Source organism: Dermacentor albipictus, chromosome 2, assembly GCF_038994185.2.
Source record: "Dermacentor albipictus isolate Rhodes 1998 colony chromosome 2, USDA_Dalb.pri_finalv2, whole genome shotgun sequence".
NCBI classification, from domain to species: Eukaryota; Metazoa; Arthropoda; class Arachnida; order Ixodida; family Ixodidae; genus Dermacentor; species Dermacentor albipictus.
In genome coordinates, this window is record NC_091822.1 from 74,690,258 (window position 1) to 74,706,278 (window position 16,021).

General features: G+C 49.6%; 1 protein-coding gene across 2 annotated transcripts in view; it reads left to right on the top strand.

The window, feature by feature from the left end:
• The window catches only part of LOC135913121 (cholesterol transporter ABCA5-like), a 99,168-nt gene that overhangs the window by 52,933 nt on the left and 30,214 nt on the right, over positions 1-16,021 (top strand). For both annotated transcript variants that reach the window (XM_065445804.2, XM_065445805.2), the window contains exons 7-11: positions 811-1,513; positions 4,137-4,299; positions 6,838-7,186; positions 8,650-8,769; positions 14,289-14,427. In XM_065445804.2, coding sequence (XP_065301876.1) covers positions 811-1,513; positions 4,137-4,299; positions 6,838-7,186; positions 8,650-8,769; positions 14,289-14,427 — 1,474 coding nt within the window. The remainder of the gene's footprint in view (positions 1-810; positions 1,514-4,136; positions 4,300-6,837; positions 7,187-8,649; positions 8,770-14,288; positions 14,428-16,021) is intronic.

Below are 16,021 nucleotides of genomic sequence, written 5' to 3' on the forward strand. Positions count from 1 at the left end.
CCAGACGTAGAGCAGTTTCAGAATGAGGGCAGGTTCCAAAGTTAGCTCAGCCTGAAAATGTGGGCCTAATCTCGTTCACGGCGCTCTTCAATAAAAAAAAAGCCTTAGAATTTTTCAGAATTCATTTTCGTCACAGAAGAATGCTACTGTCATACTTGCAGAATCGTCCTCAATGAGTTGTGCCCGAATTTTTCAAGTGGACCTTTTTCGTCTACTTATGGAGGGTCTGCTCCTGAGTAAAACATTCAACAGCGTAGACGTACGCGTTGTCCCGAAAGTTTTGATTGATTGATTGATCGATCGATCGATCGATCGATCGATTGATTGATTGATTGATTGATTGATTGATTGATTGATTGATTGATTGATTGATTGATTGATGTTAACATCTCCCAACTGGTACCTGCTCTGGGAGAGACGTCGTAGAGGAGGATGCCGAATTACCGCGGATCGGTTGTGTCTTATTTTAACGTGCGCCTTCGTGCACGGCGCCTTCTGTAACGAAGGTGTATCGTATGCGGAAACATGGTCCAGTTGATATGCGCTTCCCTTTGAGAACCTTAAGAGAAAGATGACTCACCGTCGACATCGACTATTGCGGCCAACCACGCAGCACCTCGAATATCTCCCATTTCGAAAACTGCAGACACTGGAACCCTCCCAAATGAAAAAATAAAAAAAATAAAGGTTCACGCTTAATGTTTCCGCAAGTTCGCCACCCCGACGTAGCACGTGCGAGACCTCGGTAGTTGCAAATTCGGCACGACCAAGCTGCCTCACTTGACGGCAGTCTTCCCCGTCCTTTGCCAGCTGTGGACCAACAGTACCGTGCGGCTGCCCGAGGTGGTGGTGCGGCTGCTGCCCAAGCCGGCCTACGTGGACCCCGGCACCACGTGGCGCACCCTGGTGCCGCTCTACCTGACGCTGGCTTTCTCGCCCTTCGTGTCCGTGCTGTGCGTCAACATCGTGCTCGAGAAGGAGCGCAAGATCAAGGAGGGCATGCTCATGATGGGCATGATGCCGTCCGCCTACTGGACCGCCTGGGCCCTGGTCGAGGCCGTCGTGGTGGCCAACGTGGCGGCCATCATGACCCTCATGGTGTACGTGCTGCACATCCTGCCCAACACGGACATCTCCATCGTGTTCGTGCTGGCGCTGCTCTACGGACTGACCATCGTCATGTTCAGCTTCATGACGACGCCCTTCTTCAACAAGTCCAAGGTGGCCGGCTCCGTGGTGGGCCTGCTGATGCTCGTCTTCAGCTTCTTGTACATGCTCGCCGTGTTCCTCAAGAACCGCGTGCCCACGTGGGTCTTCTACGCGGTGTCGCTGCTGTCGCCCGCCGCCTTCACGCTGGGCGTGGAAAAGGTGAGCCAGATGGACGTCAGGGGCGGCATGCACTGGAGCGACCTGTTCGAGGACAACTTCTCCGTCGGCAGCGCCATTATCATGCTCAGCGTGGACGTGTTCGTGTACGGATTCCTCGCCTACTACTTCGACGCCATCGTGCCAGGTGAGAGAGAGACCCGTGCTTGATGATTGCAAGGAGGTTCTTTGCTCAAACTGGAGAGATCCGTGAGCGACACGCGTCCGTTCCATTCATCATTAACACGACAGACGAAGCAGCAGGGGCTTTCGTGCGAGAAGCGAGCGCCTTTGTTAAGAACCGGCGGGTTCGTATCAGCTAAATTCGAACAGTAAAGCGCGGCTGTAGCATCGCGCGCAAGACGACCACGCACAAGGATGACTATCGTCTGAGCTTTGTTGTAACAGATGGTTCGCGCATATTAGCGACAGAAACAGCGAACCCTGTAGAGGGTGCAATACTGCACGCAGGGCCTTTCTGCGGAAAAGTCACCTTTACAGTTCGAAGTGCAGTGCAGGGTTCGAAATATTTTGCGATTGGGACCACACAGTGTCTGAGGTAGACTACAAGGCCTTCTCAAATCCATCGCAGTTCTGTTAAGGTGCCTAGCCGATTTACGTAGAACTCTCGAAGCTGTCATATTAAGCCATTGTATTTCAACACTTCTTGTGATCATGTGGCTGTACACATTTCTTTTTCTTCTGTTTCGCCTGACTGATCTGTATTTACTTCTCTTCCACGTTTTCTCCTCGCACCGGTTAGATTTTAACGTCCGTTCTATTGCATTTCGTTTATTCTGCACTTGCACTAATACGTTTTGCTTTGCTTTGACCACACGGAAATCCCTTCTACGATTATGATGCATCTCTTATTCGACAACCCAACGGCGTCCCGTAAGGTATTCCCAAAGAAAAATAAAATAGACGTACTTTGGGCAAGAAAAAGCACAAACAGTGGGCATAGTCGCAACTACATGCCACTGTTTGCATGCGAAAGGCGCGAAACAAAAAAGCGGCTCTGATTTCATTCGGGATAATTTGAAGCGCGTATTACCTGTGACGTATCGCGACGATGTGGAGTCACCGAGGAGCACTGGATTCGAATGATGCTTCACTGAAAAAAAAAAAAACATCGCGTATACGTGCGCTTATATTCATTCCATCCGTCACATAGGCTTATCACTTTTTCAAAACAACAGCCGGGAAATTTAGACTCTGCGACTGCGCGGCGCCATCTCGGGGAGGTCGCGGGCATACGCTCCGAACTAGCGGTCGGCGACGACGCTGGAATGGTCGCTCATATTCTTCCTCACACACGCAAAATATGACTCGCTAACATTGCGTTTTTTTCGTCCATATTTATTTCGCTTTGCGTTTAACGCTTCAAGTCCTCCGAAATTCATCATCACTTTCGTCATCGACAACTTACCGTATTTGCGCAAATATAACGCGTTTTTTTTTTCCTCACGCACCTCGCGTGATATTCAGGTTCGCGACAGAAATATACCGTGTTTTCCTTTGTTCTCTATTTTTATGCAGCTTAAAAGTGCAGTGAGCTTTAAAAAAAAACTATACGCACCACCGCAATTACCACCACGTAAAGAGCAGTGTTCGGACGCACCAACTTGAACACGTCTTTCTCATGTTTGAGCATCCGCACTTATGCATTCGTTCCCGTTTATTTGCGGTATTCACTTCGCGTTATAATCGTAATGTACGTATTCTTTGTTTTCTTCTTAGTTGCGAAATGTACCCCCTCGCGTTATGTTCGGGTTCGCGTTATTTGCGAGCAAAAACGGTATTTTACGTTCACAGCAGAGCGAAAGTATCTGCTATCCATCTCAAGTCACGCCCTGTCTCTTGCGTCAACCAGCTCCGTCTTACTAAGCTTGCAAATGTTCTAATTTCGTCGCACCGCTTAATCCTGTGCCGTCTTCTGTTTCCTTCTATTGGCACTCATTCTGTTGCTCTAATAATTGACGGACCGTTATTCACCCTACGCATTACGTAGCCTGCCCAACAGCACATTCATTTAACTATATAATATCAGCTAATTTCTTTTACTCTTCTTTTATCGCTCATTGTGCGATCCTTAGCTTCTTTACAAGTTTCTTTGTTATGCTGCAAGTTTGGGCCTTGCAATTTTCTACTGCCATGGTTTGCATACCTTCCTTTTCAAGCATATAGGTAAATAGGCGTTTATTACTCGATGCTCACTGTCATGAGTGCTCCAATTCATTTTTATCCGTCTCAAAATGTCCTCCTTACAATACGACTCCCGGTATGGGTACTTGACCTGGATAAACGCGCTGCTGCACAGTTTCAAGGAACTGATTCTCTGTCACGTACTGCCACCTTGCCACGGCAATAAGCATTACCTAAATGTATTTCCATTCCATTCCCGTAAACTTTACCCTTTAAAGGCCTTTGATGATTACTTGTAAGTCATCTTCACCGTTTCTGAACGGTAAGATGTCATCTTCACGACGCAGGGATTGCCGATACAATCCCAGCCAGTGTTCTCGCTTTTTTCTCGCACGTAATCTTTTCAATCTAACATTTGGAACGCCGTTTCAAAACACCAGATGAGCTAGCGATGAAGAGATTGCGTCTTCCTGCATGACACCGTTCCTAATTGGGTGTTTTTCTGCTTGTCGTATGCAGAATTACACGGTAGCTGTAGCACCTCCGTAGGGCGTTCATTAACGTTTCCTCCGCGAACAGGCCGTCGCGTTTGAACGCACGACACGGCCCTCGACTATCCTTCGCAGGCGAGTTCGGCCAGCATCGCAGCCCGTGGTTCATCTTCCGCTGGCTGTGCTTTGGCCGAGGCGGCAAGTCGACCGAGCCGGACGACCTGGTCAAGCCGGAGAACACGCCCTGCCCCGACGTCGAGGACCGGCCGGCGGAGCTGCTCGGCAGGGAGGCCATCAAGTGAGCAAACAATGTTCTCTTTTTTTTTTTAGCCGGGGTGTCATCGCGCCGCGATGCGCGTACACAGTTTCCGAGACGGAGTAGAACTCGAGCGGTGCAATGTGTCCATGTTTGGGAAGGCGAAGCAGCGCAAACAGAGAGTACAGCGGAGAAGAGGTGCGAAGGACAACTTGCGGCTCTTGTGGCGGGCTCAGCTGGCGTTAACAGAGAGCTAATTACCTCGTCCACCTGTTACCGCTTACGGAATACCGCGGGCTACCCGAGAAGCGTGTGCGGCAGTAGTGACGCGCCGGTAGTGACGTCTTGCGAGGCTCAAATTAACTAGAGTACAGACAACGCCGCAGTGCCAAGAGTTGGCAGCGGAACCATCGTTAACGTGCGCTCATTTGATACGAGGACGCTCGCGCAACGCAAGATTTTTCAGGCACACTGTAGTTAGACAAAGCGCCACAAGATGTCGCTGCCAACTTTTTCTAGCGTAAAAGCGCCTTAAACTTCGTAAAGTAGTGCCAGGCTTTGAAGAATGCCGCTTCCTCCTCGCGCGTTCTGGCCGAGGCCACCGCCGCGTTGCTATTGGCCTAATAGCATCACGTGGGTCCTCGCGCCTTGCTTCAGCGCCATTTTTTGCATGAGAACCACTTACGGAGTGGCGAGGAGCGCATGTTGACGCCATTGCTACGCTCGAGCAGTGTAGGTGGCGCCACGGTCGAGGAGGGAGCGTGAAAGAGAGGAGAAACGAAAAGGAGTGAAGGCGGAGGAAGGTGTGTTGCTACTTTACGAAGTTTTAAGGGGCTTTTATTCTAGTGTTTACGGAATCCTGCCCGTCAGCCAAAGGACCAGGCATTATTCCGTAAAGGCTACTTAACAACAGACCATATCCACACTATCAATCAGGTGATAGAGAAATGCGTGGAGTATAACCAACCCTTATATATAGCTTTCATCGATTACGAGAAAGCGTTTGATTCAGTCGAAACCTCAGCAGTTATGGAGGCATTGCGGAATCAGGGTGTGGACGAACCGTATGTAAAAATACTAAAAGATATCTGTAGCGGCTCCACAGCCACCGCAGTCCCTCACAAAGCAAGCAACAAAATCCCAATAAAGAAAGGCGTCAGGCAGGGAGATACGATCTGTGCAATGCTATTCACAGCGTGTTTACAGGAGGTATTCAGAGACCTGGATTGGGAGGAATTGGGGATGAGAGTTAATGGCGAATACCTTAGTAACTTGCGATTCGCTGATGATATTGCCTTGCTTAGTAATTCAGGGGACCAATTGCAATGCATGCTCACTCACCTGGAGAGGCAAAGCAGAAGGGTGGGTCTAAAAATTAATCTGCAGGAAACTAAAGTAATGTTTAACAGTCTCGGAAGAGAACAGCAGTTTACGATAGGTAGTGAGGCACTGGAAGTGGTAAGGGAATACATCTACTTAGGACAGGTAGTGACTGCGGATCCGGATCATGAGACTGAAATAATCAGAAGAATAAGAATGGGCTGGGGTGCGTTTGGCAGGCATTCTCAGATCATGAACAGCAGGTTACCAATCTCTCTCAAGAGAAAAGTATATAACAGCTGTGTCTTACCAGTACTCACCTACGGGGCAGAAACCTGGAGGCTTACGAAAAGGGTTCTACCTAAATTGAGGACGACGCAACGAGCTATGGAAATAAGAATGATGGGTGTAACGTTAAGGGATAAGAGCAGATGGGGTGAGGGAACAAACGCGAGTTAATGACATCTTAGTTGAAATCAAGAAAAAGAAATGGGCATGGGGAGGACATGTAATGAGGAGAGAAGATAACCGATGGTCATTAAGGGTTACGGACTAAATTCCAAGGGAAGGGAAGCGTAGCAGGGGGCGGCAGAAAGTTAGCTGGGCGGATGAGATTAAGAAGTTTGCAGGGACAACATGGCCACAATTAGTACATGACCGGGGTAGTTGCAGAAGCATGGGAGAGGCCTTTGCCCTGCAGTGGGCCTAGCCATGATGATGATGATGATGATGATGATGATGATGATGATGATGATGATGATGATGATGGGCTAGTTCATGGTTATTCGTATAATGGGACATTTGCACTAGCGCGTAAAAAAAGGACATGGACAGGAACATGAAAACCTAGCGTTCGGTGTCTCTTTTTCATGTTCCTGTCGGTGTCCTTTTTTACGCGCTAGTCCAATGTCCCCTAATACGAATAAGGGATGAAGACGGTAACATCTTTGAAGGAGACGATGCGCTGTGGTATATCAGAGACGTTACTAAGGATAACTTTGGCACAAAAGAAAGCATAGTTCAGACTCACAGATCCAGCATCAACAGAGAAGTCCGGGAGATCAAAACTTACCACAAAAAAAAAGCTTTTACTCAAAAAAAAAGCAGAAGAAAATTTTCTTAACACCGTCGCAGGACCCAATGAAATCCCTATGCAGTTGTTGACAATGCAGCAAATGACGCCAGTGCATTCGTTGCACTGCATTTAGAGGTCATCGACCTCTGCGCGTGACGCTTGCTGCCCGCTTCCTCACAACGCAGGGTGCAGGGCCTCCGCAAGGTGTTCACCTCGTGGCGCAAGGGCCCCATTGTGGCCGTGGACGGCGTGAGCCTGACCATGCACGAGGGGCAGATCGCCGCGCTGCTGGGTCACAACGGCGCCGGCAAGAGCACGCTGCTCAACATGCTGGTGGGCACGCTCAAGCCCAGTGCGGGCTCGGCGCGCATCTACGACCTGCACACCGACCGGCCCGAGGACGTGGCCCAGATCCGATCCATGCTGGGCGTCTGCCTCCAGGAGGACATCCTGTTCGACACGCTCACGGCCCGCCAGCACCTGCGCTTCTTCGCTCGCATGAAGGGCGTCCCGGCAACCAGCATCAACCTCGAGGCACGTCTCTGCACGTGGCCCAAAATTTTAGGGTTTTTGTAAGAGAGAAACCCACCGCTCGCTCGCACGAATCTACGAAAGAAGCACGTGCGGTTTCCTCAGAAAGGAAGCTTCGCAGTTGAAAATAATTAAGAAAAAAAGAACCGCCCAGGTATCGAGCCATTGGCCGATGCCTATCTGTGGCGGCCACTCCACTACCTGAGCTAACCAGGAAACTAGCGCGGGGCCAGTCAACTAGCGATTGACAACGCAGGAACCCCGAGCATAGGCATACCAGGTATCAGGTTCGATTCCCAGACCTTAGCGAATATTTCTTCAACTGCGGAGCCGTGTTTCTCAGAAACTCGTGCGTAGGTTCCCTTTGTATTGATTCAGCTTTGGCGTTGAATTGTTCTTCGCCGCCACTACAGCGTGACAGTAAGTCTGGCTGCAGTTCCGGGTGGATCACTGGATTTACTTAATTAAACCCATCTACCTTGCAGAGTTTCGCGGAATTTAATCAGCTTTGAAGGCTTCGCCTTGTCAAACAAATCACGGTCAGACATAGGTGGCATCAATATACAATATACGGTCAGTACATACATACGGTCAATATACTACATACTACATACGGTCAGGGCATCTTATAGGATTCGCAAGAAATGCTTCCACGATAACTCAACGGTAAAAAATCTTGTCGCGGAGTGTTCGACATGCCTCAGCCCGCTTACGCAGACGCTGACGGTTTGCGTAAAGGACAAGTATACGCCTGCGCCAAGCCACATTTTTGTGCATAGAAATCAAGAGTTTGACGAAAACTTGTCTGGTCGGAGTTGCTCATAGTCAAGGGTAAAACTGCCGCTGACCGAAAACATCAAACGAAAAAGAAACCAAGATGATTAGGCTCCCATACGGGGGCCTTGTTCACAAGTTTTTCATTGTGGACAGGACCCCCGTATGGGAGCCGAAACGCCTTGGTTTCCTTTTCTTTTAATGTTCTAGGTCCGCGTCCGTTTTACCCTTGACTATTTCCGTGCATTCTTCAGAAAGCGCCCACGAGCGAAACAGGTCGAATTCCTCTCCGTATGGCAGCGTAGCGTATTAAACCTATATCATCGATGGGAACAGAGAAGCTACAGTAAAGATAAATATCTTATTTCTCGTCGTATGTTACGGCGCGATGCGACAATAAACGGCAGCTCCGTAGAATGTATGTAAAGCGTAAACCCGACGTGGACGCATCAGCGCAGTGTCGCCACCTTCGCAACCATGTCGCCCGATTACCGCGCTGCTGTGGCCGAAACGCATAAAATTTCCCATACGCTTGAATTAGTAAACCACCCGAAAGATTAGTTGAGGTTGGATACGGATGAATGAAGTGTGCATACAAGGTTCCAAGAACTGTTTTGTTTACGGCCTATAAAAACCTGCTTTCGGGCAGCCACGGTATAGGCGCGTGCTGTATGTGTGCCACTGTTGCGCAGGTCAAGAACATCCTGCTGGAGTTGGACCTGGCGGAGAAAGCCGACGTGCAGGCCATCAAGCTCAGTGGAGGACAGAAGCGGAAGCTGTCCGTCGGCATCGCCCTCATCGGGGACCCTAAGGTGTGCAGACATGGCGCGGTCCTTGCACAGTGCACTTGTAACAGGCCGCAGGCTTAACGCGAAAGCCTGGCTCACTAGGTCACTTTTCTTTTCTCGATTACTTAATGCGAAAAGTGTGAGCGGATAGTATTGCGTGCGGTTGCGCCATCTACAGATATATCGTTAGCTCTTGAATTATGTAATTACTCACTGGCGCTATTGGGATTAATATTGTTACCGTGTGAAAAAACAGAGACACAAGAGATTATTTACACTGGAGCAGACCGCCAGGCAGACACGCGCCTGTGCCAGAAGCCCAAGCACTTCATCGTCTCTCTCGCGACGGCTCGTCCCTTGAGCATCTGTCGAGGGTATCGTAATGCTACCCCTCTCCCACCTCCTCCCGGCGGCAAAGGCGCCATGCCGGTGTTGTTAATTATCTAAGGCGCGTGGAGAGTTCTTAGTAAGGTTTGAGTCTGGCGACGTGGACAATGTTACTGGTAGTCACAGGGGAGGACGCAGTGGGCGTGGCTAGAACGATTTCATTGGTAACATCGGTCACTTGGCGGAGCACGTGATATGGGCCTGTGTAACAGGAGAGTAGTTTTTCCCAAAGGCCAGCTTTACGAGATGGTGACCAAAGCAGCACGCGGGTGCCAGGTGAAAAATTGACGTCACGGTGGCGGAGGTCATAGCGGTGATTCTGTTTGTATTTAGGCTCTTGCCGACGAGCGCGTGCAAGTTGGCGAGCATGGTCAACACGGGCGATAGCATCGCGAGCTTTATCACTAGTTGAAGCTGTCGTGGACGGAAGCACGGTGTCTATTAGTAGCGTTGGTTCTCGCGAATACAAGCGGTAGAACGGACAATAGCCAGCAGTTACGAGACGGGAAAAATTGTAAGCAAAGGTAATGTGAAGTAGACCAAGGTCCCGGTAATGCTGGTGGGCTGAAACGTATTTCGATAGCATGGCTGTAAGGGTTCGATTCGGTTACGCTGTATAAAGCAGACACGCATGATTTCGTCAATTACTTTGGACAAAGACGTACGGCCACAGTATGTGAGTATTTCCGTAAAAATGATATCGTGTAACAGGAAGTCCACAAAACCAGTTGCGCAACTGGTCGCAAGAGCGCATGTTATGGCGCAGTTATGGCGAACCCACTTGTTCCATGATGTAGATTCAGGAAAGCGGCCGGGAAGGTCTACGCTGACACGGTGGACGGGCTCGGCCTGGATGTCGAGTAGCTGCAGGTAACCGGTGGGGAACTGGGATGGCTTCTTGCGTCGCTGGCATACGTCACAAGCGACGACGTAACGTCATACGGAACGGGCAAGGCCCGGCAAGAAAAAACGGCCGCGTACTCGGTCGTAGGTTCGAGATACGCTGAGGTGACACGCCGCTGGTGCGTCGTGAAGCTCTTGTAGAACGGTTGAGCGGAGGTGTTTAGGTATTACAAGTAGGAAGTCAGAACCGCTCGAATGAAGAATATGACGATCCAGAATACCGTCGCGGAGGACGAAGAGGCGTAGAGTAGCGTCGGTTGGAGAATGTTCAAAATGGTCGATGAGTTCTCTGGTGTAGGCGTCACGACTTTGTTCCTCGGCGATATGAAGTAACTGTCATATCGAGAAAACTCAAGCAGCACTGTCAGGATTTGAGTGGTCAGAGTCGTCAGCAGGGTAAGTCGACAAGATGTCAGCGTCTTGGTGGAGACGGTCAAACTTGTAAACCAAGGAACATGAAAACTCTTGCAGCTTCAATGCCCATCGACCAAGCCAGCCTGTAGGATCTTTCAGGGTTGAGAGCCAGCAAAGAGCATGATGATAAGTGACTACGGAGAAAGTACGCCCGTAGTTCCGCCCGAGGGGCGGAACTTAGCGACCACCCAGACAGGCATTCCCTTTCCGTATTCGAATAGTTGCGCTCCGCGGCTTTGATAGGAGGCGGCTTGCATAAGCAATAACGCGATCCTGGCCACGCTGACGCTGGCGCCAGCGGTCATGGCGTAGGACAGCACCTACGCCATGACCGCTGGCGTCTGTACGCAATTCTGTAGAGGCGTCGGGGTCGAAGTGGGCAAGGATGGGTGGCGAGGTGATAATAGTGACGAGACGAGAGAAGGTGGCGGCTTCTGAAGTACCCCACGAGTATTGTGCGCCTTTCTTCAAAGTATTAGTGAGATGTCCAGCAATTGCCGCAAAACCTTGAACAAAACGACGAAAGTACGAGCATAGCCCGACAAAACTCCCAACGTCTGCGGCTGTCTTCGGAACCAGAAAGTCTCGGATAGCACGAGTTTTTTCGGGATCAGGCTCTACTCCGGAAGCGTCAACGAGATGGCCCAGGATAGCAATTTGGTGGCAGCCAAAACGACATTTTTACTTAGCCTCGCCTTTCGAAAAACATCAAGTATAGTTGCTAGACGTTCAAGGTGAGTGTCGAACGTTGTCAAGAAGATGATGACGACGTCGAGGTGGCAAATACATGTGGACCATTTACGCTCAAAGATGGCCGGAGGGCCACTTTTGTCTAAAGGGCATCCCTCTAAATTTGTATAGGCCATCGGGCGTTATAAGCACGATCTTTTCTCCGTCCATATCGAGAACGAAGATCAATAGAAGAAAAAAATTATCCGACGATTACGATACTCCCTAATGCGAAATTTGAGCGCAGCTCTATACGTGTTTCCATTTCGCGATATTTTGAAGCAAAGAATTTGAGAGAGACATGTAGCAGAGTCGGTAATGGTCGAAAATCTGATCTGCGGATCAAGCGAGCCGGCGTTTATACATGACTCGTCAAAGGTTCCAGTGTGATCGCTGGTGCCGCATGGCTTCCAGAAAGTACTATACAATTCGCATAGCGCATACAATCAGATTAAGAAACAATCTCACACAATAACAACCAAAACAAGCGCGAACGAGACCGACCCAACAGAACCAAACAGGCTCGGGCGAGAGCTGTGGCGCGAGCAGACGATAGTACGAAACGAGCGGATCGGCTGAGACCAGACACGAGTGCGCATCGAGCCGTAAGGAGGGTCCGCATGACACCAGCATCGCGCGCGCACGTCACTGAAGGGGCCGCTCTCATTGGTCTCCGCCATTCGCGGCTCGCGTCCTTCGTCTCCCACTCTAGCGAAGGGGGGCGGAGCTGGTTACGAGGCCGACGACAACGCCGACGACAACGACGACGCGAAACCCAGGAACGGACGCCAAAGAGCTGCGCTCTATAATAACTGGAACCGTGGAGGCAGTCAGTGGCGTCGTCGATACGTGGGAGCGGATGACGTTCTGCCGTCGAGCGCGAGGTCGTGGGATTTATGGCCGAGCCGCCCGCGACCCCATTTCGTAAGCCGACACACTGCAGAAACTTTCGTACAGGCGCCGACAAAAGTGGTGTACCCCACGCAGCGGGAGCCGGAGCAACGGCGAACTAAAGCCCCTTGATAATTTGAAAGTAGCGACACTCTCCTCCTCACGGCGCTTTCCTCCTCGATTCTCCTCGCCCGCCGGCTGCGCACGGCACGCTATTCCTCCTGGGCTCCCGCGGACGGGCCGCAGGATTCTATGGAGGCGTGTTATATTGGGCCAGTTGCGCGCCCCAGTGGGGTTGAAAATTTTGAGAAATGCTAATAACAGCATCGATAATGCTGGAGGCAACGTTTATGAGGAGGTAGGGTTTTCTTAAAGCCGTATAAACGGGGTATACTGATTTAAAGGGAGCTTTGAGGCGAGTTGTATACTCCAGACAATTTTTCTGCCACATGATCAGATGCTTTACTTCGTGCGTCTGGTCTAGTATTGCTTGTGACACATCCCTTTGTGTGTGGCTTATTAAGCGAAAGCCTTAGACCTCTGTTTCAAGGTCCCGTTGTGAGCTACAGAAAATATCACGTGACCGAAGGAAGGCGGGAAGCGAACCAAAGCATGTGCAGCCGCGTATAAGAGGGGATTAATGATTACCAAAGTAATGATTGATTAGTGATTGGATTGTTGTTCATGCACCCTAATCCACCCCAATCGGTCTTAATACCCTTTCATCAACACTTCACCTTAATCCGCCTTAATTCTCCTCCACGCACCTAAATCTTTATTCATGCATCTTAATCCTTCGTAATGCACTCTTATCCACCTTAATCTTCTTTAATACACTCTAACCAACCTTAATCCTCCCTAATCCACCTTATGTCAACCACTAATAATTCATTAATTAACTTGGGTAATCATTCTCTCATACAGAGGTGGACATGCTTTGGGTCCCCTCTGGCCTTCCTTGGGTCACGTGATATTTCCAGTTTAGAACGCGACCTTGAAACATAAAGATCTAAAGGCTTTCGCCTTAAAACTTTAAAAAAAGCTCAATTTTGACTAGTGAACGCTCATCACCTACAATACTACGGGGATACTTGCCACTAATTTTTTCAGGGCGCAAAGCAGAATCAATAATACTGCGCTTCCGACTGAATAACAACAGTTAGCGACGTGCGAAGTGATGGAGCCACCCCAGAATATTAAGCATACTGAGGACAACCGCAACAAAAACGCTGGTGAGCAGGCCGGAAGAATGATAAAAGAATGCAGCATTACGGGATGCTTTGCTACGAGCTATAAGAAAGACTCCTCAGCTCGCAAACAACGCTGTTCTTTGTCAGAACATAGTTGCTTCGGCCAATGTCATGCAGCCACTGCTTCCTACGCAAGCCGTTACGCTTTCGTTGTGGTATCATAAAAACGGCATAACCATCTTCAGGCTTCTTGCTGCAGTTATATGCGCAACAGCCCGGCATAGCGCCCGCACATAGACCAGAAACACTGCGCACAACGTTCGCTACGCCGAGCTAAAGCACCGAGCCAGCCGTGCTCAGGAGGAAAATGGCGCGAACGAAAAAGAAAAACAGCAGCAAAACTCAAGATCCGCGCGTTTCCAAGGGCAACGGCAGGGAGACCAATCGTCGTGCAGAAAAACGGGGGCATAACTGGTTGCCGCGGGGGGGGGGGGGGGGACACGCAAGGGGCGAGGAGGAGGCGAGGAGGTCGCGCGGCGGCGGCAGAGTTCAAAGAGTGGCGGTACTTTCAAATTATCAAGGGACTTTACGGCGAACTGCATCGCAACGCCATCTACAGGCAGCATCTGGGATCATGTCTGCCGATAATAAAGGGCACCCATTGGCTGTCTCGATCCCAGATGCCGCCTGTAGATGGCGTCGCGATGCAGTGTGCCGTTGCTCCGGCTCCCGCTGCGTGGAGTATGCCACTTTTGTCGGCGCCTGTACATACCGTGCTTTTCCGTTAACGTTAAAGAACGTCAGGTGGAAGAAAATTAATCCGTAGTTCCCTCCTCCGTCCCCTTCTACCTCGCTACGTTGCTTCTCACAACCCCGATGATTACTTGGCAGGTTAAACAGCACCGTTCAATCAATCAATCAATCAATCAATCAATCAATCAATCAATCAATCAATCAATCAATCAATCAATCATCAATCAATCAGTCAATCAATCAGTCGATAGATGGATCAGCCAGCGCCGTTTGCAGATCGTGTTCCTCGACGAGCCGAGCAGCGGCATGGACCCGTACTCGCGGCGCCACCTGTGGAGCGAGCTGCAGAAACGCAAGGAGGGCAAGGTCATCGTGCTCACCACGCACTTCATGGACGAGGCCGACATCCTCGCAGGTGCGTGCGCGCTGTGTGTCGCGAGGCGAAGGGCGGAGAGGAAACGCTGCGCGTCGTCGGCGCTGCTATTCCGTCGCGCCAAACTCCGGAACGTTAAATTGAATCGCTCGTTCATTTGACCCCCAACGAATCGGAGAGCGCGTAACCGTCCGGCACGTTAGCCTCTCGGCGCGGACATGGTAGCGAAAAAAGTGGACGCTCTTATATCATTGTCATCCACGCGATAGCAGCGCGAGGCCGCGAGGAAAATTCTACGCGGGTTCCTTAGAATTTCACATTTTAAGAAGAAAAACTTGTTCTGGTCCGGAAATCTGACCCAGAACCGCCCCTTTTCCGGGCCAGTCGCTCTGCTAACAGGCCTAACCAGACGCATGGTTGATGACAGTACGAGAACTAAGTGTTGGACAAATTGAAGCGAACCAACATCGAGTAAACAAATAAGCTCCGCGGAAATCTGCAAAACTCGCTTGCCTAATCAGTATAACGAATCTCCGGAGTCGCACTTCAGCTGTTTATAGAAACAAGGCTCCCACGAGACTTACGGCTATAATAATAATAATAATAATAATAATAATAATAATAATAATAATAATAATAATAATAATAATAATAATAATAATAATAATAATAATAATAATAATAATAATAATTATTATTATTTATAACAGATAAAAATAAGTGGCATTTGTAAATGTTTGCCGGCACAAACCGCGTTTCTTTCTCGACAAAATCCACATACGTAGGAAAGCGGACTTCACGAATTTCTGCCGCTGGCTCTTACGAGCCTATATAGACCACTGTTATAGCTTCGGTTTCTCGATGCCGTTGTCCTAGGCTGTAATACAAACGTTTTCGCATCTGACAGCATCTATATGCAAGGCGCATATGAAATGCCGGTGTGTGTGTTGCTTTAGAGATGCCCATTACTCAGCAGCATTACCATGTATTCGTCAATAGAGGGTTTTAGAATTGGGGACCCAGAACTCGGTCCCCACGCCGCGCCGGGTAGGCTGTTCTTTGCGTTTAGAGGAGCAGCAGAGTTTAAGAAGTGGGTCAAACGCAGACAGCATTGGGTCGAGCGCTCGCGACACCGCAATGGGTAAAATAAAAAGGTGCTCGAAAGCAAAAAAAAGGAACCAAACAAACAAACGAGAGCTTTTCTTACCAGTCAAAACTAACGGGATGAATTTTTGAGCATAAAGGGCAAACAATAAAATCTACTAAACGTAATAACTGTTAGTATACGAATGAAGTGTGCTGTTTTAAGGCCGAAGACGGCTTGGAGACCCACGCTAGTTTTCGATTTTTGGCTCGTGGGTCAACGCGGACGCAAGAACCCAAGACTGTCTTGGGTTCGGCGCGTACCCACTTGCAGTCTGCAATTTTCTTGGGTCCTCAAGCCGCTAGGGCCCCCAATTCAAGATCTCTGTGATAGATGCAGTCACAAACTGAGCGTCCAGCTGTCCGTTACGGTGGCTTTTCAGCGTTTCCTCAAAATCGAATTGATGGATGCAACCGTGCACAGGAACACTATTGGCTTAAATGAGGAGCGCTTTGTTTCTTACCGAGCAGCTACAAGGATTAATTGTCATTT